We start from the raw sequence: 25,095 nt of genomic DNA on the forward strand, positions 1-25,095 counted from the left end.
TAACCTGCTGAGCCACCCAGGCACCCTTTATTCTTTTGAAAAATTCATGAATTTGTAGTTCTGCAAAGTCATAACTGTACACCGTATACTAGTTCAATTTGGCTTTTTAAATTTAATTTTACTTTGCGTGCATTGTTCCATGTTATTTCATACTATTAAAAACATTATTTAGTGATGTCAAATGATATACAGCAAACTCTCCTGCGACTTATCAATCTGAGGTCCAAATGAAGAAAAGAAAATAAAGGTAACAATATCTTCCTTTTCTTACTCCATCAAAAACAGAGCCCTGACTTAGTCTTAGAAAAGGTCACTGCCGAACACCTTTTGAGATGTCTTTTTTCGAGCCAATTATCAGGGCTGTGCAATAAAATGACAACTCTCCTAGAAGTGGCCTTTCCTTCCAAAGAATGAGAAAATGTATTTGACACGGGCAGAAGAATAGGAATCTCAGACCTTCCTCAAAGCACTAGCCTGGACCAACAGGGACCAAGAATCGAAGTTTAAAGCAAAGTGAAGAGTTCATTTGAAAGAATCAGGAGGGTAATCTGGGTCAACCAATCCACATCCGGTCAAGACTGCTAGAGGCTGAATGTTGTTACCATCAGATGTTCAGTGCCCCAAATGAAAGAAGTTGATCTCATTCCAGTTTCTAGAGAACAGGTGCACACAAGGAAAGGGGGAGGGGGAGGGTCTACCTATAGTTATAGTTGGTACTAATTAACATTCTCGCTGGCAGGCTCAGCAGAAAGGCCAAGAGTTCATAGGCAGTAGAAGGGACTGATTTGCTCTGGAACAGACAGCGACACACTGATGAGCCCTGTGAAACCACAATCTCAAAAAAATGCCCACAGCCCCGGAACGCCACACCCTGACACATGCCCGAGCGGGCATAATTGATAGATGGTTATGTCTGAGTGCTCGATCCCTTTGGAAAACCCAGAAAGGCAACAACCCTCAGCAGCCCCTTTACCATCTAAAAAACATAAAATATGCTGGTAGCGCATATCCAGTTTGAATCCTGCCTCCTCCATGAAATTCTCTTTCTCTGACCAGATCTCTTTTGTTTGCCTGTATCTGTAACACTGCTGGGCATCTGTCTAGCAGTGTTACTGAAATTATTTTACAGTTGACCACATCCAGACAAGTACCTGAGATACTGGCCAGGAAGAAATAGCCTCCTTCTAAGTGTGAGACATCATAAGAGACTCCAGAATCTTTCTGTTCCCACCTATAGTCCCAGAAACGTCTCAAGAGTCCCTTCAGCCTGCTTAGCATGCAACCCCATTGTCCCCCACATTCCTCATCCCTCCCGGGAGCTCTTTCCTTCTCTAGTCTCATCCCTTCCTCTCCAGTCAACCCATTTTTCTGGCTTTCATTAAACACTCTTTACTTGATCTTTCTGTTGAACAAATTATCGCCTCTGCTAGGAATATTATCTCTTGTTCTTTCAACCAATCCACTGCCATGACCCATCTCCTCAAAGGCTGGGCTTGGAACTCTGCAAGTACAATGACCCTTCCCAGACCAGGCAGGCATTGGGCTTCTCTAGTGTTGTAGCATATATTTTCTGTGTTGGTGTTATCCCTCTGCCCACCAGGTGGAACCTTCAAGGACAATACCATGACCACCAGCATCTACCCAACGTGGTCTAATACAAGGCTCTCCAAATAACAGATGTTCCCTAAATATTTGTAACCTAAAATAAACGTGATGTTCAAGATGTTCAATAAATATAAGTTGACACAGAAGTGGTTTTTCTTAAAACAGAGCTTGGTTTGTGGGTCCTACTTTCCAAACACAGTAAGTGGATGATGGAGGTGAATGCCACGCATAGAATGTTTGTGTTCCCCTCCAAATTCATAAGCTGAAATCCTAATCCCCAGTGTGGTATGTGGAGGTGAGACTTTCAGGAGGGGAGTAGGTCAAGAGGGCAGAGCCCTCATGACTGGGATAAGTAACCCTATAAAAGAAGGCCCGGAGAGATCCCTTGCCCCTTCCACCCTATGAGGACAGAGGAAAGAGGGGCATCTATGAGTCAGAAAGTGGATCTTCACAAGACACAGAATCAGCTGGTGCCATGATCTTGGACTTCAGCCTTCAGAACCGTGAGCAATAAGAGTGTGTTTAAGTCACCCACTTTCTAGTATTTTGATTATAGCATCCTGAACGGATTAAGAGTGGTAAGCAAAAGGACAGATTGGCCATCGTATCTCTTAGCCTTTGCCACCGGCTTCCTACCACATCTCCACCAATTATAAGAGAAGCCACCATTTGACCATTTGATAAGCACAGTCTCTTTGCCAAGCACCATATGTAGTTTATGTCACCTAATCCTAAGAGACAGATGCTGTTAGTCTTCTATTAGCATTTTGCAGAGAGAAACACTGAGGCTTACAGAAATTAAGCAATTTGCTCAGAATCACGTTAAGCAGAAAGTTGGTTTCTTAAATCAGATGTCTCTGAAACATTAGGGGATAGTGAGATAAGAGGAAAGGATGGGAAGAAGGTGGGTAGGAAGGGAAGCAGATGAAAAAGAAAAATCATCTGGGTCCATTCTGCAGAGCACGAGGCAGTCATCTCTCTCTCCAGGACGGCAGTGGCTGCAGGTGTGTGGCCCAGATCCCTCCTTCAGGACCCAGGGAGACAAACCCCAGCCAGGGAGAAGTGGCTGCTGACGGCGCACAGCTAAACCTCTACCTGGAACCTGCCGTTGGCTGAGGGGAGCTACCTTGCCCAAGTCAGAGTCCAAGTCACAGTCCCATGCAGGACTGATCAGATTCTACCACCATATCTCAGCTCAGCTTCTCCAACTGCCCAATTCGGCCTTCCTTCTTCCCTTCTTCAGCCCTGTTGTTCCTGAGAGCACTTGAAAACCCTCCTGCCGCCAAGTCATTCCTTTCTGAACCTACTTCCTGGGAACGTGCCTGAAGACACCTATCCACAATGAAAAAATGGGTGTCAGGACCACTGCCTGAGCTCTCACCTAATCCCTACGGAAAGAGGCTGCAGGACACATCCCCGGCTGCTGAAAACTTTGGCCATGGGCAGGGACTGGATGTGTAGCCCTCCATCCTGATGCTCCCTTTTTCCCGTTGGTGGCCTTCCCCGTCTCCCTCGTCTGTCAAGGACCAGAACCTTGACACTCTTATCTCTTTTCACCCTCTCTTCCATCAAGTTCCACATTCAGGAAAGGATGTGATGAGCTCAGTCACACAAAAGAAAAATTAATACCACTTGGGATGGAAAAGAAGCTAGGCTTACTTTAAGTTTAAACCAAAAGAATATATGCACAGCAATATTCCAGATATTTATTTATCAGGTAAAATACTGGGCTGAGTTGGTGGTGAGGTAGGTGGGTCGTTTCTGGTTGGGGGTGACCACCTCAGCCCTTTGGGACAGACCCCTGATTCCGTTGCTGTGCATCTCTGACCCAGGTCTCCTGAGGGAGCACCCACTCTGTGCTGATTCTCTGGGGTCAGCAGAGTTAATGAATTACTCCAGCACCATGGGAGCAGACACCCGTAAGTGGTTTCCGCACACACCCAGGACTCAGGAAAAATCTAGAGTCTTTTGATATGGAGTTCATTCTACCAGAAAAACAAAGAAGTAAGCAATCGATCCCTCTTTGCTCAACTCAAAAGCACACTAAAAGCTTTTTCAAGATACCGGGAGATGGTTCAGAAGAGGCAGAAGCCTTTTAAATTCAGTCATTCCCGCTACTCAGTCATGGTGTATTTACCTACTTTTGGACAGATTAGAGATGAAGGGCACACAGGAAAAATCCACCAGGGGGATTTTGCTACAGAGTATCTACTCTCTGTCTGAATGATTCTTTAGGTCTCCTGAAAAAAAAAAAGGTGGAAGATGTTGCTTCTAATTTTCTCGTGTCTCAAAAACGAACACCGGGAGTTGCTGCTTTGCTTGTCACAGATGAATACATAAAGCTAAGAGGCTTTAGGCTCAGTGGAATCAGAAAGACACTGGAGACTCAGGGACAGAGAATTTTAATTACCGTCTACTGTCTACTGCTGTTATCTTGCTTGGAATCTCTGTTTAAGTCACTTAACCTTTCCTTCAAACTCACTTAAAAGGAAAAAAGTGAGAGTAATAAGGTTCATTTCAAAGTTTAGTGTCAGGTATAATTACACAAATTACGCTGTTCATTAATAATTCCCAAAGATAAAATAAACTCTCCCTTTGGCCATATAAATGTGGCTTTTTAAATTGGGTAGATGTAATTTTCATTAATAAAAAAAATGTGAGTCACTGTAATGTACACCTGAAACAAATTGGGTACTATATGTCAATTATACTTCACTAAAAAAAAAGTAAGGTTGTAAATACTTAGATGAGAATTTTTTTTTTTTTAAGATTTTATTTATCTTGAGAGAGAGGTTGCACACGCACCCATGGAAGTGGGTGGGGGAGGGGCAGAGGGAGAAGGAGAGAGAGAATCCCAAGCAGACTCCACATGAGGGCAGAGCCTGACATAGGCTGATTCCACGACCCTAACCCACGACCCTGAGACCATCACCCAAACACCATGACCCAAGCCAAAACCACGAGTCAGATGCTTAACCGACGGAGCCACCCAGACACCCTTCTTAGATGAGAATTCTTAATCCTTACACACATACACATACCAGAGAAACTATAGGTAGAAAACAGGGTGAAGTCCGACTCACCCGTGATGATGAAAGAGGCTTTTGGGTGCCACCTAAATCTCTGGGATAATTTACCTTGATACACTGCCACAGATGACCAAGCACGGCTCCGTGTTGTGCAAGTACTGAATGGCTTTGGAGGTTCCGATTAAAACACTGATCCGAATGTGCCAAGGGAGTGGGGCCGTGTTACCCTAAAAAGACAGCAGTAGTTGGTATGGGAGTGAAACGTGTGTCTTCATTACATAGGAGTATGCCAGAAGAAAAGCAGATGATAAGGCGGGAAAAGGCGAGGCAATGAACACTTTGGTTTCCCACAACCTATTTGTAGTTCAAGATACATTTTCCTCTGCTGCCAACGGTACCAGGCCTTTTTATAGCCAATGGAAATACCCAATAATTTTAACATTAGCTTAATCAAAATATGGCCAGTAACTATGTTTAAAAGTTCACTAATAAGGGGCACGACATGGCTCAGTCAGTTAAGCATCTGACTCTTGATCTCAGCTCAGGTCTTGATCTCAGGGTCATGGGTTCAAGCCCCACATTGGGCTCCACACTGGGTGTGAAGCCTACTTTAAAAAAAAAAGTTCATTAAATAAGACTTAAAATTATTTGTGGCCTAATAGTGTGGGTTATCGAGAATAATGTTTTTATTCTTCTCCTAACTGAAATGTAACCTATTCAGAATGAATTTTTAAACTCATCTTTCAAAGACATGAGAAGTCAAGGCATGTATTCAACCTCTTTCTCTTTAAGGAGTCTGTATCACCTTTATGTCTATCCTTTATATTGAATGGTACTTTGTGTGAAGTTACGCGAATAAAAATTATCTAAGAAATAAGAGTAGTTGATGTAAACTCCTTTGAGATATGGAAGCGCTAAGGAGTAAGAACCCAGCAAATCTTTTGGCCACCGCGCTGCACAACACACCACAACTCGGGTATTTAGGCAGTCTTTTTTAAGTGTAAAATATTAATAGATGGAAAAGTCTTCCACTTCCTTGGGAAAGCCACTGGAGGCTATCCCTTCCTGTGAATCCGTGTTGGCCTCCTGGATCCCACAGGACGTTTCAGCAACTTCTTCAGGGCTTCAGGGGGTCAGAGGGCCAGGGAGAGTCACAGGCATGACTTACTATACACTGTAATCTGTCAAAAAGGGATCCATTTCTCATATATGGATAAACCAGGCAGAACTTCTCACTCTCTGTAAAATAGGCAGCCAACTCCAGTATGTTCGGATGATGAAACCTCGAAAGAAAAGATATTCAAATCCATCAGATTGTTTATGCAAATAGGAAATGAACAGCGCTGTGGTTTGGGGGTGATAAGGTGGGATGGGGAATAGGTCTAAAGCAAAACATAAATTTGGCCAAGGGAGAAGTAATCTCATTGGACACACGGCACAGATTTGTTTCCCAAATTGGTCTAAAGAGCTCTAACAAATACTAGCCATTCTGATTGACTGGGACCATGCAACTATAACTAAAATACCCAAATATAAGAGAAACTTTTAAAAAGTAATGATTTCTGAAGATTTGGCAGTCTTAGGAACTTTACAATAAATAGACAACACTATCTGATATTAAATTATGTTTATCAAAATTGTTTATCAATGTAACTTATTTATTAAGTAAAGAAATATGGTACAAATGAGATTATTTATTTCATTGTTTTAGGTACACTGTGTAAGTCACCAAAATAGAAGAGTACAGAAGACTGTTTTCATTCGTCCATTTAGTCATCCATTCTGTCAGATACTGTGCAAGGCACCAGTCACACCGCTAAAGGCTGTGACATCCAGTGTCTTCATAAAGCTGTACAGTTATCTAAAATTCATGTGATTAATAAAGTCTGATGTTGAAGAACATGTCACTGATTCTTAAATGCCAGAGTTCTGTCAGTGTAGCAGACATTTTCAGACTCCTTTCTTTTATAACTCTTTTTTTTTTTTTAAGATTTATTTATTTGAGAGAGAGCGAAAGTGACGGAGAGAGAGAGCATGCAAGAAGGGAAAGGGGTAGAGGGAGAGAGAGAATCTCAAGCAGACTCCCCACTGAGCATGGAGTCAGATGTGGGGCTCAATCTCACAACTCTGAGATCATGACTTGAGCAGAGCCCCAGAGACGGATGCTTAACCAATTGAGCTACTCAGGTGCCCCAAAACTCTATTTTTTAAAAAAGATTTTTATTTATTTATTTGAGACAGACATAGAGAGAACACAAGTAGGGAGCAGGATCAGAGAGAGAAGCATATTCCCCACTGAGCAGGGATCCGGACACAGGGCTTGATCCCATGACCTGAGCTGAGCCACTCAGGCACCAGCCCCCTCAACACTATTTCTTGAATGCCTGTATCATCACTGTGAAAACTAGTAGAACCCAGGTAACAACTATGAAATACAAAATGTGAAATTCACCCATACCGTGAACTCAGTTCAATTTAAGTATTTACTGGATGCCTACTATGTTCCAGACGTGCTCGGGGATATTAAAATAAAGCTTTTTTTTTTTAAAGATTCTATTTATAAACACTTATTATTAGTTTCTTCAATAGCAAAACTTTCCTATAAAACGCATATATGCACACATACACACACACAGCTCCAGATTTCTTTTATTCCTCCCTCCTTAAAAAGTGTGTGTGCGTGTATGTGTGTGTGTGTGTACATACACAAACACAGGCATATTTTTCTTTTAAATATGGCAAAAAAATGTCCGTGACCCAAAATTCCTACACCTACTACAATCCAGACCATCATTATACAATGAAAAGCAAGGGACTGAAAAGGAATTCAGCTGGTGTATTTGGCTGCTGAAACAATGGATCTGTATGACTCTCTGGGAGTCCTGCCCTTAAAATCATTCAAAGAGACAGAAATCTTTTTGGAAAGCAGATAGCAGACCTCATACAGACACAGCCACGGCCAGGTACTCTGCTCTCCTGCTCGCAGAGCAGAAATGACCATTTGCTTATTTTTAGATATTACCAATCCAGCAGAAAATTGGACACTGTACCAGTTAGTGAGGTATGGAAGGTGGGGCAGCCGTAGATTTCTGGCTTTGCATCTACAGACCCTTCTCACCCATCCTTTCACTGTAAGTTTTTAAGTTGATGTCATCTATGATGACATAGATGTGAAGGTCTGCAGATACAAAAGCTTTAAAATCATTTTGCCACACATTTGTGAGTGCCTGCTGCAGAGGAAACATGATGCAGGGCCCCACGGGGTGGGAGAGCAGGCACACTTGAATGACAGACAGACTGGGTTTGAATCTCTGGTCTTCTTTTCATCAGCTGTGAACTTGGCCAAGTGAGTTAGTGTCTGTGAGCCTGTATCTTTGCTGTGGTCGGAATTATGTCTCTCCCCCACATCCCTCCTCTCCTCTCCCACCCAGCTCTAACGTTGAAGCCCTAACCTCCAATGTAAAGGTGTTAGGAGAGGCTTTGGGGAGCTAGTCAGGGTTAGGATGGGATCCCTCATGATGGGATTACAGCCTTTATAAGAAGAAATACTGGAAAATCTGCTCCCTCTCTCTCCACCATGTCAGGACAGAATTAGAGGGCAGACATCTGCAAGAGAGCATCCTCATCCTCACCAGACCGGCCTTGATCTTGGACTTTTCAGCCTCCAGAAATGCGAGAAAATAAATTTTGTTCAAGTCACCCTGTCTCTTTTGTGACGGCAGCCCTAGCAGATGAACATTCTTCAACTTAAACAATAATTAAGACACCCCTTCCCAAGTTTCTTAATTAAATTAAATGAAAAGTTAAATATTTAGCCAAGTACCGGGTCCTCAAAAATTGTTAGCTCCTCCTCTCCCCTTGGGAAAGAAGCGCAAAAAGGAATCAGAAGCCACATCTCAAGGAGTTTACAATTCTGTCTAAGGGACAGGGGTTAAGCGATTCCCTTAATATTTAACTAAAAAAACTCACTTTCAGGTCTCGGCTTGGATGTGACTTTTTCCAAGAAGCCTATTCTATTTCCCAGCCCCCAGGTCACCATGTTCCCCTCCCTCAGCGCCCTCTATGTCTCCATCTTACCCCTTTGTTTACTGAAATTGCCTGTTGACTTATGTACTTCTCTCCTAACTCCACACCACGCAGCATGCTCTGAAAGGAGAGGGCTACACCTGATTTATTCATAAATAAATACCCTGAGAAGGAGACTGAAGCCGATTTAGGAAATGAGTTGGATCAAAAAGGTAGGATCTAATTCATCTTCCTCATCTCCAAAATAGGGATAAGGGCAGTATTTACTTCACAGGATTGTTGTGAGGATTAAAGAATTACTACATGTAATGTAATTGGTATAAAGCCTAAAACTAAATAAATATTAGCAATATAAATAATAATAATAGCACACCAAGAATATTCACCATCATAGAGTTGTTACTTCTCTCTAAAGTCATACATAAACACCTCATCAGAACAAATCCAAATGGATCAGATGTATACATGTAAAAAATGAAACCATAAAAAGACTTGAAAAAACCATGGTAGAATTATTTTATGATCTTTCACTGGGGAAGTTCTTTCAAACTGTGATATAAAATTCAGAATCTGAGGTGCCTGGGTGGCTTAGTCTAAGTGTCTGCCTTTGGCTCAGGTCATGATCTTGGGGTCCTGGGATCAGGCTCCTTGCCCAACGGGGAGCCTGCTTTTCCCTCTCTCTTTGCCTCCCTCTCCCTCTGCTTGCCACTCCCCCTGCTCTCTTGTTCTCTCTCTCTGTCAAATAAATGGGTAGAGTCTTAAAAAAAAAAAAATATATATATATATAAAATATATATATATGTGAAATAAAATCCAGAATCCATAAAAGAAAATATAGATTAAATTCACTACATTACTCTGAAACCAATACTACATTATATATTAATTAATTGAATTTAAATTTAAAAATTCACTACATTAAAACCATTTCCACATAGCAAACACTAGAAAAGGCAAAGACAAGTTGTCAATCTGATAAAAAAATAATTATTTGCATCTCAAAACAAGAATAATGTGAATTTTCTCTAATATGTAAAATGCTCCTACAAATCATTAAGAGAAATGCCAACAACCTAATTTTTTAAAAATATGGGCAAAGAATAGTATCAGATATTTCATAGAAAACAAAGGTCTCTCTTTTTTTTAAGATTTAAAAAATTTATTTATTTGACAGAGAGAGAGGGAGAGAAAGAGAGAACGAGTGCACATGAGCAGGGGCAGAGGGAGAGGGAGAAGCAGGCTCCCCGCTGAGTAAGAAGCCTGACGTGGGACTCGATCCCAGAATCCTGGGATCATGACCAGGGCCGAAGGCAACTGCTTAACCAACTGAGCCACCCAGGCATCGCGGAAGGTGTCTTAATATGTGAAAAGATTCACCCATAATAGAAAAAGAAATTTAAACCACACCATAGAAAAAATGAGAAACCATTTTCCCCGAGCACACTGGCAAAAATTAAAAGTTAAGAATAAACGCTATGTTGCCAAAAACATGGGAAGCCAGGAGCCCTTATATATGTAAATTGGTATGTCTTTTGGAGGACAGTTTGGTATTACGCAATGCATATAACCATTAGACCCTGCAATTGTATTATGGGAACTTAGATAAACTCAAACATGTACAAAATAACATATACGAGCTTTTCTTGTTGCAGCATCATTACTTTCTAATATTAAAAGATTAGAAAAAACCTTAAAAATCCATTGATATGAGAGTGGTTAATTAAATCAAGTACAGCACACCATGAAATACTAAAATAAGCAAAGTGAATAATATATTTGCCACCCCTGGTGTGAAAATAAGAAAACAAAATACATACATGCTTATGCATAAAGTATCTCTGGGAAGAGATGATACAGCAAAGGGGTAACTGTTGCCCTTGGGGAAATTGGTGGGGTGGTTAAAGATAATAGTGCGGAAAAAAAAAATCTGTTCTTGGTTTACCCTTTGGTGCTTTTGGAATTTTGAAATTGTCCAACTTATGACTTATTCATTAGCAAATAAATAAAGCTGAACTATAGAAACCCTCTGCTATTACAATTTGGGTCTTAGTTTTTGGTTGACTAAATAATGCGCATTAAATTTTTATGATCAGACTTTTAATGTGTTGATTTCTGGTCCTGGGGATAAAAGAAGGCTTTAGCACAAAGTCTCCTCCACCACCACCCACTTCACTTATTGCTTTAGAAAACATCTGAAAAGAACATTTTCTTTTCATAAAGGGTGATGAGTGAGCTCTATAGGGTTAAGGGCCTTCGCTGAGCAGATGCACAGCTGCAGATATGAATATATATGAAAATGAAGTCATTTTAGTTTGTCTCCGAGGACTCCCGGCTCATGAATGAATTCCCAGAAAATAATATGCACATCAAAAGCACTTGATTTCTTTGTCTAAACTCTCTTCCTGCAGAGAGTTATACGGATGAAACAGTTTCTGGACTAAAATGCCTCTAAGGAAGGGGGAAATGGTCAAATATATACAATTCTCATGTTCTAGGAGTTACTTGACCTTGAGCCACGTTAGTCACACATGATTTCACCCACTGCCTTGTGACAGTTTCTTGTTAAAATATGTTCAAGTGAATTACGTGAATGGTCTATTTTAAAATGTATTCTAAGGAAAAGACTAAAGCAGATGTCAAAAATGTACCCGGTGTTCTCACGGCCAACCCACATTTATTACATGCCGACCATGCCAAACATGGTGTTCTAGCATCAAAAATGCACAAAGCTGAAAAACAGGCACAGACGGAGAAATTCCAGACAAAATATACTCACAGTAGTAAAACTTCAAGCTCAGATAAAAACCTCTTCCATTGTTTCTTACACTGCATTTTTTTCTCCTAAATATCGTACAGAAAAATGAGAAAAAAAATTAAGGAAAGGTTCTCTATTTCTGGGATTCTTAACCCAGGGCCTATAGCTTTCCTGGAAATTAGCTGCCCTTTTTAATGAAAATGCATATAAATATTTCTCTGGGGAGAGGATCCCTAGCTTTCATCAGATTTTTATTTTATTTATTTATTTATTTTTGTGACAGAAATTCCCCACTTGGTCTCACAAAGAATCCAGTTTGTTGTTGCTGTATTCTGGTTAGAAGTGATTTCACTAATTTGCCATTTCTGGTTTGGGTCATCTGGAGATGGCAACTCCGTTTAGCTTTGTATTAATTTTGAAAAAAAATAAAGAAAGAAAGAAAGAAAGAAAGAAAGAGAGAAAGAAAGAAAGAGGTCTTACTAAGACATTCAGAAATATAACTTCAAAGGAGTTTCAGAAGCTAGCCTAGTATCTGACACATGACATTTATTGACCAGATTGATGAATTCAATATTACTGTATGAGCACCTACTCCCGGTACCGGACATTTTCCTTGATGGCTTACACCTGATGTCACTGCCATGTCTTCCCATCTCCAGTTCCTAACTTCTACCACGCAAGAGTTAAATATTCTTAGGCTCCATCAGCTGTAAGTTTCTAAGACAGGTCAGGGTTTTTAGAGCTCTGTTCTCAGGAAGAAAGGGAGAGAAATCCAACAGGAATTCTGGAAGCTGTTTTCCAAAAGTTAATCCAGGAAGTCAGAAACAATAAACTAGGCTAACAAATCATTTTCCAGGACCACTTTATGAGAATTTACATTTTAAGAAGCCATTGTCCCGGGAGCCAGGTGGATTGGGTCTTGGTCCTATTTCCAACACTCAATATTTGTGACTTTTTGTCACTTAACATCCTTGAGGTGGTTGTTTTCTTAATCTGAAAAATGAAGGGGTTAGTTTTTTTGCGTTCATGCTAATCTAGCACTCTTACGGCTCAAAGTTTGGTCTTCTGTGTGTGTGGAACATTGGCTTCCCTGGGAGCTGGTGAGAAATGCTGAAGCTCAGGTCCTGCCCAGGTGTGCTGAATCAGACTCCGCATTGTAGGATCTCCAGATGATCCGTACGCACCCATCTAACACATCTTGTACATTTCCCCACTTCTGTCCCTCGAAGACGGGTTACTGAAGTTAATGTCCCAATTTTACAAAACCACATTTCTTTAAAAACAAAAGCTCTGTGGCTAAGTGTTCATTACATTATCCCATCTTTCCTGATGTGTGTGTAGGACTTTGTGCAGTCTTTGGTAACTTTGTCAGCTCCTGTCGCTTTACACCTAGAGATTAGCCACTACATTCATGAAAAGGACATACATGCTTCATTCAATTCATCCTAATGAACATTTATTGAGCAACTTCCATGCAAAGATAAGTGAGACTCTTTCAAGAAAACCTTCAAGTTCATTGGGGGAGGTGGGTGAAGAGATTAATATTAGGAGATAATGCTATGATGCTGTGTGGGCACGTCGGAGGGTCACCAAAACTATACTGGAACTCAATCAAGGAAATGAGCATTGTGGGACAGGAATCCTGGGACAGGAAGCAAAGAAGACCTAAAGGCAATGACATTTCATTCTGAAGCCAGACTCCTTGAAGAAAAAAAACCAAAACCCCAAAACCTCCCAAAAGGGAGTGTGAGTTGGTGGCAGCCGCAGAGAGAAGAGGAAAGCAGATGGCTGGAGCCTTTGGGGAGGTGGCCTTGGGGCTCCACCCTGAAAGAACGTACAGATGGGGCGGGGACATGTGGCCCTAGGAAAGAGGCTTCAGTTAGGCCCCCTCTAGAGTAACCTCTTGAATGGTTTTACCAGTAGATGGTTTCATATCTTTTTTCTTTTTAATTTTTTTTTAAGTAAGCTCCATGTCCAACACAGGGATCCGAACTCAAGGCCCCAAGATCACGACCTGAGCTATAATCAAGAGTCAGACCCTCAACTGACTGAGCCACCCAGATGCCCCAATAGTTTCACTCCTTTATTGGTACATTCATCTCCTCAGGAATCTTGAGATGCCCATATAGAATTAGTGGGGTAAAATGCACTTTGGGGAACTGGAAAAATCAGGTTAATAATAAAAGAAAAAGGGGGGCCCATAATCCAAGCTGCAGAGAAGGAATGGCTCAGATCCATCCTCTCCCCTACTTCCCCAGCCCTATCTGACTGGTTATGAGATTTGGTCCATTTCACCTCAGCTCTTAGACATACCTTCTCCTTGCCTCTGCCCTGGCTCCCCAGCCCTGGGTCTCAACACTGGCTACACGTCTGAACCAAAGGAGGGGGAGCTTTTCACCAATGCTGATGCCTGCCACCGTCTCCAGGTCCCCAATACTCTGACCTAACCTGAGGCCGCTCACTTCAGAAAGCTCCCAAGGTGACTCTGCTATAGGGTTGAAGACATTGGCTTAAGCCCCGTTCGTGTCTTCATTACACATCTTAAAAACCCCTCTTTTCTTCATTTCATCTCCCATCCAGCCCTTGTCATCTTTCCTGCAACGCCTCTACCAACTTCCAGCCCATCATCTAACCTGAAATCTAAGTTTTATTTCAAAAACACAATACGTAGTCCTTTCACTCTCCCACTTAGAAGCAAACCACCCACACACTTGACCGGTCATTCCAGGAGCGCCTGCCGCAAGGTTCCCATCCCCCACGCCAAGATCTTCTCCACCGAATGATCTGTTATTCGTAAGACGTATGCCGCCACGCGCACACCTCCAGGCGGCTGCACCTGCTCTTTCTTCCACCCAGAAAGCACCTCCCATCCCTCGCTGCCTGCCAAAGCTCTAGTCATCTTTCAAACTCCAGCTGAAAGGTCACTTCCTTTCACCCACTTTCCCATGTGTGTGTTGCAGAAATGTTTACGGAGTAGTTCCTCTGGGCCAGCCCCTCTTCCAGGTGCTGGGTGCGCCCTGGGCTGGCTGTCTCTCCTGGGCTCCCATGACCTTCTCTACAAATCTCTGCTCAACTACTTCTCACGCTGCAGGCTCACCTTGTCTTTACCTGACCGGTTGTTTGCCCCAGAAGACTGAGCTCCCTGAGGACAGAATTATGCCTTAGCTCTCCCTGCCCAGCACCCAGCCCAGCAAGAGTTTAATAAAGGCTTACTGACCATTGACTAACAATGAGGATGAAGAGCAGCTCTCTGGGGTGTCTGTTTGCGCCCCTATCTCCTCTTGACTCCTGAGTTTGACTCCCCAGTACCCTTTCTGCTTTACTGCCAGTGGCCACTCAGCTTTCTCCTAAGTTCCTACTCTGATCATTGCCTTGCTCCTCCTACCTGAAGTCTCCTTCTTCCAGCCCTCCTGAACTGTGATACGTGACGGTTTATAAATACCAGCCTGTGCCTTAACCTGGGAAGCTACCAGGAGCAGACACCGCCCGTCCTAAAAAGAACAAGAGAACCGGAGCAGACCAGCATGAATGGCCAGCACGAAAGTCCCCCTCCTTTGACACATCTGGGGATGGGAAGAATTTCCCTTCCACATTCCTGTGAGACAGGCATTCATTTCACAGTCTTTTTTCCAGTCACCTGAGCTCATGTATCTTCTTTCCATTTATGAAACTTTATTTTCAAATATACCTCCTTTCAATGTTGATGAAGAGTGACACATTCTAGTATGAAATATGAGCAAATAAATGGAATGGATATCCTGGGATAGTAATTCTTTCCATACCTGTTTAAATAATTTAATGGCATAGGTTCGGTTTTGGATCTCTGCTCTGTAGACCTCAAAAATCTCCCCTTCTCCAATGAGGAAGTCTTTGTGGAAATTTTTGGTTCCATCATTGATGTCTTGAAAGCTGATGGAGGATTTAAACAATATTCCTTAGGAAGGAAAGGAGGGAGAAGAGGTTACTTTTTCTCTTCTTAAGAATCAATGCCTCCAGTAAAAAGAACCAGGACTTCCATACTAGAAATACATCAGAGCCCAACAGAGAGCCAGCAGAGCTAGGCCCAGGAACCAAAACTGAAGCCCACCATGTGCTCTCTGCCCATTTACTCGGGTCTGGCACCCACCATTCCAGAGAGCAAATGGATTTTTAGATATCTGAACAATAGCACTGTGATTCTCTCACCCCTCCAAAGAGGTCACCCAAAGAACTTAGCTGGGGAAAGTTTTCCAAAATTTGGTTTCTTTGTCATTAGATCAATGGGTTGCTTTTGATTCACTATGAACCCAAAACCATGAAGAAAAAAACCCAAAAATCATAGAAGTGGAAATTTTGTTATGACTAAACAATTTTCGCCAAGCATGACTGATGGAAACATTTTTCATGAGCCAAATCCTCTCGCTTCCTAACTTACTTCCTCAGAGTAAATTAGGAAGATGTTTCAGCTTTTCAAAAAATCCTCTAAAGTAGAGATTGGGAGAAAATATTTAAAAGGTAATCAAATACATATCTAAAGGGAAAATCTTAGCTAAATCCTTCCGGGCCCAATTTTGGCTCTATTTCCACATTTGACGTTTGATTTAGATCTTACTGTTAAATCTTAAAGGAGCAAAACCTTATCCAACTTTACTAATTCTCTTCTGAACCAAAGAATGGATGCAGATCTAGTGGTAAAAGAGGAGGCAAAGAGCCTTAACTAGCCATTAAAGTTTATCAGAATGATTCTCTTTGCTAATACAGTAATAAAGTTGATAAGGAAAATAACGGGATTTTCATAATGACCTTCAGCATTGCTCTACAGGCATCTCTAAAGATCTCTGCAAGGGCTATGGAAATTTCTAAAATTATATTAAACCCAGTATAATTTTTAAATGTTTTCCAATGACACATAAAAATGCAAATTTCACTAATGAAAAATATGAAACCCCTCTAAGGGAAGAGACAACCATTATGTTCCCCATTGGCCAATGGATTTTTAAAATATCACCATAATATATCATCCATCAGAGTTCTGTATCAGTCAAAACTGCAAGTATTTCAATATCCATGAAAACTTTACCCTAAACCTGCATATTAATGAATAGTCAATAGGTTTATTGGTTATTTCTCCCTGTAAGTTAACTTAAAGCAAAACATGATTTAAAGTAAAAAAAAAAAAAAAAAAAATTTTTTTTTTTTACCTTTTTCATTACTTTCAGGAATAAGAACATTATTCACTGTGACATGGGCTGTTTCCTAAGAGAGGAAATACATACTGAAGTAATTCCATTTCATAAATCTAGAAAGAACAGAATCTTAACAGAAATCCAAAGCTCCCCCTGGACTATACAGTGCAGTAGAGTAGAATCTAATTTAGAAGAAAGCTAGTGGAAAGAAAAGTTACTTTATTTAATCCAATAGTATTCATTGCCATATACAGTTAAGCCTTCCATACTACTGCAAAAACTCAATGTCATGGTTATAGTCAATTTTAAATGACTTCTAATGCTATAAAAAATGATTACTGCCAATTTATTTGCTCCAATAAAAACTAACAGGAACATGCAAAACGCCAACTAAAAGAGGAAAATTAAAAACTGAATTAAGACAAATGCATAGCTCACGGCACTCTGAATAGTTCCAAGCCTCATCTACGACAGATCACCATGAGGAGAAAGATTTTCACTCTTCAAACATTCACAAATCTCTAATTTCCTCAATCCCCAACCAAACAAAGAGTAATGAGAGAACTAAGGCTTTTCTGGCTTTAGAAAAGTACCTGCAAATCCAGCCTTTTTCTGCCTGACAATTTCATTTCCCATGCTCAATTATACATGCAACCGAGTTCAAGGTTCATTATCTATGCACATACACTCTACCTTGGGTAACATGTTTGGAAATCCATCTCCCTGATGCCTCTGTTCTGAAGGATTCAAGGCTGCTCCTGAAAGAGAAATAAGGAGAGCTAGATGCAGAAAAAATTTATGTCTCTAATAAGCAGGGTTTTTTTTTTTTTTCTGTCTTAGACGGTGAAAATAAATACCTTCCTAGTAATGTTAATTTCTAAAACTCCGTTTCATTCTCCTTGAATGGTAACAAGTATGCATATGTGAATAGCTTTCTAAGGATTAAATATGATACAAACATGCTTTTGTTCACTTAACACACAAAGACCTACCTTAAATTATTGTTAGACATCATTAAATATATTAGAGCATAAAGCAGAAAACAGAAAGGAAAAAGCAACACTGTATCACCTTTTTGCCCATATATTTTAAAGTTTTACAGTCATGGGATTTTATCTCCCAAGATTAGTTTATTTTTTAATCCCATTTTATGCCTTAAGGTGTTAGAGATGTGAGCGTGTGTGTGTGCGTGCACACATGCGTGTGTTCAATCACAAATACCTACCACTCCCTCCCGAATACACACTGTAACTTTTGTTTTGTTTGAATTGAGGCAGTCTATGTAGCTTCCTACGAAAGATGAAAACTCTGAACTACTTTGCTGTCACATCTGACATTTTTATTTAGACTTCAGAATAATTTTATTTCATCTAGTTTTTCTTAGATTGTATTCTAGTGTTTTCAAAATTATTTTGCTTAGAAGACTGACAATAAAATATAATCAGTTAATAACAGACTTCTTGAGCAAACTATAAACCAAATAGACCTGGCAGACATTCTCTAGAACATTCCATCCAGAAGAATATACACATATTTCACAACTGTACATTGAACAAGCCCCAGGATAGACTGTATCCTGTGCAATAAAATGAGCCTCAATAAATTTGGAAGGATCGAAATCATACAAAGCATATTCTCTGACCACGATGGACCTAAATAGAAATTCATAACAGAAGGAAATTTGGGAAATTCACAAATACATGAAAATTAAACAACAAATCCATAAGCAACCAATGAGTTCAGGAAGAAATCACAAGGGAAATTAGAAAATACTTTGAGATAAATGAAAATGAAAACAAAACATACCACAACTTATGGGACGCAGTAGAAGCAGTGCTTAAAGGGAAATTTATAGCTGTAAATGTCTACCTTAAAAAAGAAGAAAAATCTTAAATCAATAACCTGAATTTTCACCTTAAGGAACTAGAAAAGAAAGAGTAAGCTAAACCGAAGGAAGCAGAAGGAAAAAAAGGATTAAGATTACAGTGGAAATAAATGAAATAGACAACAAAAGCAAAAGAGAAAATCAATGCAACCAAAGTGGTTCTTTAGAATTACCACAAAATTGACAATCCTCTAGATAGACTAAACAAGAAAAAAAGAAGGAGATTCAACCTGCTCAAACCAAAAACAAAAGAGGAGACACAACTACCAACCTCATAGAAATAAAAAGAATTATAAGAGAAGGTGATGAATACCTGTACGTAAAAAATCAGATAATTGAAATGACAGATTCCTAGAAAGTCACAAACTGCCAAAACTAACTCAAGAAGATACAATCTGAATGGATGTATTGCAAGGAAAGAAATTGAATTAATAATCCATGATTTCCCACAAACAAAAGCACAGGTGAATCCTACCAAACATTTGAACAAAATTTAACATCGGTTCTTTACAAATTCTTCCAAAATAGAAGAGGAAGTTAACAACACGCAAATCATTCTATGAGACCAAGGACTAAAAATATGACTGGTTGAAAAAGCCCAAAGAATAAGGATGCTGATTCAAAAGAATTTTCAGCCTAAGAGCCCAGAGTCTGTAAGGTAAGACCCAAGATCACTCTTGTTGAAGTCAATAAATCTAAAGGGGAATAAACAGAACAGATGACATTAGAAAATTATTTTATTGGTAAAGATGAACGGAAAGAGCTTCATGAGCTTTACTTATCAGGTTGCTCTAAATGAAAGGCAAGACACAGCATCAGAAGCAGACAGGAGGGAAAGGTTAGGCCACTGTGAAATGGATAGCAGACAAGTATGGTAGAGTTAGAGGCCATGGCATAAACACAGCAGTAAAGATAAAAGATACATCCCAGAGTTAGTCTGCAGGTATCATTTGCACTAAAATACAGTGGGTGGGGTGGGGTGTTTGGGCATGTCTGCGTGGCTCGGTGGGGTAAGCTGCTGACTCTAAGTTTTGACTCAGGTCATGGTCTCAGGGTCCTGGGATGGAGCCCTGGGCCCTGTTCTGTGGGGAGTGGGCTCAAGGACTATCTCCCTCTTTCTCTGTCCCTCTCCCCCTTTGTACCTCGCACATATGTGTGTGTGTGTGTGAGTGCTCTTTCTCTCTCTCAAATGAATAAATAAATCTTCAAACAAAAACAGAATACAGGGAGGAGAACCCAATTATATTTTGACTTCTAATCATATGATAAAACTAATTATAAAAGTATATTTTACTCAAATATTGTGATTCTGGTAATGATTCAGATAGGTTCAGAGTTTTGGATGGAGAGCTGATTCTACATTTTAAAACATATAGTTTCTAAGTAAAAAAATTTAAAAAACTGAACAAGTGGTAGAAAGGAATGTGTTGTATAACTTAGGCAATAAGGAAAGAAAATATCACCAAAAAAAAAAAAAAAAGTAATAAAAGCCTTTGGAGAAAGCCTCAGGTAAGGAATCAAATGACACAACATGACCAGTCAATGTCTTGAATAAAAGGCAATATTTACACTTAAAAATTACATCGCGTATAAAATGGACTGAGAGCCACATGTAAGAATCAAAAATGTTTACCATGGTTCACAATCAAATGGATAGCTCGATGATGCCCCATCTCCTGGAGAATCTCTAAAAGGTCTCCGATGGTCTTGTTTTTCTGTGCCCAGGACCAAAGTAATTCTCTTGTTCCACTTTTACCTTGGTCTACATATTTTTCAATGTGACGAACATCCAGCCAGCTGTTTGAAAGTCGCTCCGCTGTGGAAATTGCAATGGGGAGAACCAAAAATAATAATAATAATAAATAATTATGTTTTACTTTGATTGGGATACTTGTTTGGGGGTATTTTATCTATTTATTTCATATTATTTATACTTTTGATTTTGAACTAATTTTAGCGTCTACTTCCCACCCAACTTCCCCCCATGTTACCATTTTACATTACCTAGTACTATGTTCAGAACCAGTCATAACTCAATTGCAGACCTTATTTTATGTTCACCAGTTCTTTCTACAAATGTCCTTTTCCTGTTCTATGATCCTCCCCAGTTTCCCACAGTGCCATTTGTTAGCACTTCTTAATCCTGATTCTCACGGACTTCAGTCTTTCCTTGTGTTTAAGGACAGCGAAATACTATTACATCTTCTTCAGTGCATAGTATCAAGAGGTTCACAGTGTCCATGTCCTATCACTAGAGATCCTGACTTGTTTGCTTAGTTAAGGTGGTATCTGCCACCTTAATAGGTTTCTCTACTATGACATTAACTTTCCCTGTAAAATTAATAACTATGTTGGGGGATATACTTTGAGACTATGGAAATATGCTGTTTCTCCTCACATTTTACCCATAAACACTTGCATCCACCAGTGGATCATGTATATCATAATAATTTTTGTGGTCTTTGCTTAATGGTGATCTTTTATTTCCCCTTCCTCCTCCTATGTTAACTATAATTCTTCTGCAAGAAAGTGCTCTTCACTCTCCCCCATTTAATTAACTTATTTAAATCAGTAGGGACTCATGAATGTTTATTTTATTCTATAGATTAAAATCCAGTATTATTATTATTAACTTTGGTGCCACAATTATTCCAGCTCTGTCCATTCCGTGGATCCCACATTCTTCTGATAACTGCATGGTTTCTGGAACACTTCCTTATTTTCTGACCCTATGAGATGCTCCAGGCTCATTTTGCATTTCCCCCACCCCAGCCCTGGAATTGATTTTCCTTTCCCAGGAGTCCTGGTTGCTTTTATTAGATAATGTATTTAGAGGACAAGATGCAGGTGCTAGATGCTTTCAATGCAATGAGTTCCATTGCTTCTAGGCCGTCCAAGCAGACAGAGCTAAGAAACTTAGGTACTTAGGTATGTACATGAGCCCACACACATATATTTCTCTGTCTGTACACATCTTGAAAACCATGATTGTATACGGTTACCTGTGATTCTAAATCAATACCACATGGCATATTTTAGCTCTTCCTCATTTGTAACTTTTTCCCAAACAGCAAGAAACTTTGCTCTCATTATTTACAGTGTCTTTACTTCTTTGTTCTTTGTCCCTCTGAGAAACACTTTAACTAAAATACATCATGTACATATCATTCTATTTGCCCTCAGCTTAAGAATATTCAGGTAAGAGCTTATTTTCCCAAAGTTACTAGGTTAGTTCTTTTCTTCATCACTCCCTTTGGTGTGGTTACTCATAGTTAGGTTCATGTGTTGCAGTTTTAATGGAATGCTGTTTTAAATTTTTGTTCAATACTCTCCCGCTGCTGAACATTTTGAGCAATTAAAAGTTAATATCTGGGTAGCATCGGGGGAAACGTTCTACTGGGATATTAGGATTTTAATTGCTCAAAAACAGCATATATGACTTATTTAAGGTGTGGTATAAATATCTTGAATCTGTACTTACTGAGAGTGTATGAGTTTGTATGACACCCCAAGTTAATGGGATTCTCTGCACAACTTCCAAATCTTGGAAGGCACAGGAGGGAGAAAGAAACCAAATGACAGATCAAATGGGTGTCTTTCTTGCCCCTGGGACAATGCTCCCAGATTAACCCAGTCATCTTGAGCACTAAAATTAGCAATGTGATTGGGAGTCGGTGATGGTGATGGCAGCATTCTCTCCTACCTTTATTCTCTGGAAAGTCTAAAAAAGTTAGGAAGTCAGATACACATCAATAGATAAAATCCTATCATCATCTGAGTGTGGTCATGGGGACCCCCAATGTATCACCGTAACTGGTCATGGAAATCAGCCGCACATAAATTTGGAAGCTCCTCTCCAGCAGTAACCAAGGTAACCTCACTGAAGGACGCACCTATTCATCAATGATATTCTCCAAATGTTGCTGTCCTTTTAAAAGATGAACAGGGGCTCAGATCGGAGACACGTAATAAACTCCCTAGGGAACTATCTATGATCTGTCTATTTCAGACTCTGAAGTTTAAAAACAATTTCTTAGGAAGCTACTACACCAGTTACAGTATCTCAATCAAGACATCAGAAAGGCAAACATCTTCTGATCCAATATAGCATCCCTTCTCCCCACATTTTCCATCCTTCCACCTTTTGCTGGGTCCTTCTATTTCCTCTAACTATATGTTTTTGCTGAGAGTATAAGTAAATCCTGAAAGTTGACAGAGATCACAATATGAAATCATAACTGCCCCTCTTTCTGTGAACCCCAAACTGATGTGGTAAGTATTACCAGTGCCCACCAACATTTCCCATCCTCTACCCCACCAGAGAGGAAGGATTAGGTCTTGGGTTAGTTAGCCTGGGTCCTGGCTTGGGTTAGTTATGCCTGTGTATCTCTTTCAGCCAGAAACACAGAAGAGCCAGGGCACAACTCACCAGGCTCCCATTCCTGCTACAGCAATGGCAGAAGCACATGCCAATATGGGAGAGCCTCACGATCAAAGCAGCCTGGAATGCTGGGCTAACACATGGAGGCCTGGACCCTTAGCCCTCTCCCCACGAGCAAAAGGCACACTTCTATCATGTCAACCACTGAGTGATTTTAGTGGTGATTTTCCTGCAGTCTCACTTGGGTCCACCCTCATTAATACAAACAACGTTTTATCTTGGGTGTTCTGTTGCTTCAGTCACGCAGAGAAGAGTGAAAGGAAGTGGCAGCTTTTGTGACTACATGTCAAAGGATGATTAAGTCGACATTCCATATGAATGGATGCTTAAGCTGCAGAGGGAAAAACAGCTACAATAAATTATCTGACATCATTAAGTTGGAATGACTTTGCATTTCTTCCATATTTTTAGTTCTGGCAAGAATATTTTTATTGTTTCTTTCTTAGAAGAGATGATGTCTCATCAAGAGACAAGGACTATCCAAATGTCCATATATATTTTAGATAGCTTATTACTAAAAAAAAAAAAAAAAAGGAAGGGGACCTTCAAAGCAAGAATATTTGGCAAGACATAGTAACTATTTTAATGCATTTCTTTGATGACGTAGTCTGCCTATTTGGTTGAGGCACAATTTTCATAAACACTTTATTTAACTATTTCTAGAAGCTCTTAGGGGAAATAGTGCAAATCATTATAGTTTGTTAAAAAGAAAGCCATGGGCCCCAAAGGGCGTCACGTAGGCCAAGTCACCAAACAGGGCTTAATATCTAATCTAACTGGAGTTTCAACCTCCCCAGAAATATAAATCGTAGTCAGTCAGAAATTTTCTAATCAGGGCCAATGAAGTAATCTGTTACGTGGGCCCTCTCTATCCCCAAAGGAAGATGAGATCATCTTCATGATAAGAAAGTTTGTTCTTCTCCTTAAGGGAAAGTGATCTTGCCAGGACCAATCCTTTTCTTTTGCTAATAACTTTCCTGACCCACCATCTTTCCTATAGAAACCTTCCATCTTGTACAACTCCCTGAACTTCCGTGTTTGCTAGATGGGATACAGACTGATTCATGAATCACTAAAGAAAGCCAATTAGATCTTCAGATTTACTTGGTTGAATTTCACTTTTTTTTTTTTTTTAACAAGTTGGAACATTGGTTTGATGTGCTAGCCGTACAGTAACTGCATACATCAAGTGTGAGTAGAGGGGCGCCTGGGTGGCTCAGTCAGTTGAGTGCCTGGCTCTTGATTTCAGTTCAGGTCACGATCTCAGGGTCATGAGATCATACCCCGTGTCGGGCTCCATGCTCAGTGTGGAGTCTGCTTGGGATTCTCTCTCTCCCTCTGTCCCTTCCCATGCTCATGCATTCTCTCTCTCTCTCAAATAAATAAGTAAATCTTAAAAAAGAAAAAGAAAAGAAAAAGACAAAGAAAGCATGTGTGAAGTAAGAAGAGGTTTCCCTAACTAAAGATGGAGTCATCCTGGGGGCACCTGGCTGGCTCTGTCAGTGGAACATGGGACTCTTGATCTTAGGGTGGTGTGTTCAAGCCTGACGTTCGGTGTAGATATTACTTAAGAATAAAATCTTATAAAGTCTTAGAAAGAAAAAAAAAAAGATGAGGCCATCATGGAAGGCTTCTTATAGGAGTGGTTTCTGGAGCATGAGCCAAGTTTAAAACTGTAAGTCTTTCTAAAGAGAGGCCAATTGTCAAGGAATTATTAGATGGAATATACTACACTGGGGAGGAAAAAGAAAATCACTGGACTTTCAATTGGAAAACAAGATAAAAGAATGAACTCTGAGGTTATACTGTCTTCAGAAGAGAAAAGTCACCAGTCAAGACCAAGGACCCTGTGGCCTCTGGATATATGCATGAAAATGTGGGTTTAGTGGTGGCTCTGCCATTGACCTATGGTGCAACTCCAGGCAAGTCACTGAGCAGTTTCAAACTTGTCATTAATAAATATCTTTTGAAATCCCTCCCAAAACAGACATTAAGTTTCTCTAGTCTGCTGTTTATAGGATGACCTTAAACTACCCCCAGTGTTTAGAACACTTCCCAGTCTCCAAATTAACATGCCAACAGGAGAACACTAAATATTAAATTTCAGCAAAGTGAAAGTTTAGGTTTCTATTTTTTCTATTAGTAAATTAATTGGCTAATATTTATAGAGTATTAGGCATAAAATAGGC

General features: G+C 40.1%; 1 protein-coding gene across 1 annotated transcript in view; it reads right to left on the minus strand.

The window, feature by feature from the left end:
* Positions 1-25,095, minus strand: part of IRAK3 (interleukin 1 receptor associated kinase 3) — a 47,362-nt gene that overhangs the window by 11,351 nt on the left and 10,916 nt on the right. The window contains exons 2-8 of the mRNA XM_032854889.1: positions 20,099-20,281; positions 17,274-17,338; positions 16,596-16,650; positions 15,198-15,349; positions 11,437-11,501; positions 5,803-5,917; positions 4,743-4,861 (exon numbers count right to left, since the gene is read on the minus strand). Coding sequence (XP_032710780.1) covers positions 4,743-4,861; positions 5,803-5,917; positions 11,437-11,501; positions 15,198-15,349; positions 16,596-16,650; positions 17,274-17,338; positions 20,099-20,281 — 754 coding nt within the window. The remainder of the gene's footprint in view (positions 1-4,742; positions 4,862-5,802; positions 5,918-11,436; positions 11,502-15,197; positions 15,350-16,595; positions 16,651-17,273; positions 17,339-20,098; positions 20,282-25,095) is intronic.

Source organism: Lontra canadensis, unplaced genomic scaffold, assembly GCF_010015895.1.
Source record: "Lontra canadensis isolate GAN:19392208 unplaced genomic scaffold, GSC_riverotter_1.0 scaffold9, whole genome shotgun sequence".
Lineage (NCBI taxonomy): Eukaryota > Metazoa > Chordata > Mammalia > Carnivora > Mustelidae > Lontra > Lontra canadensis.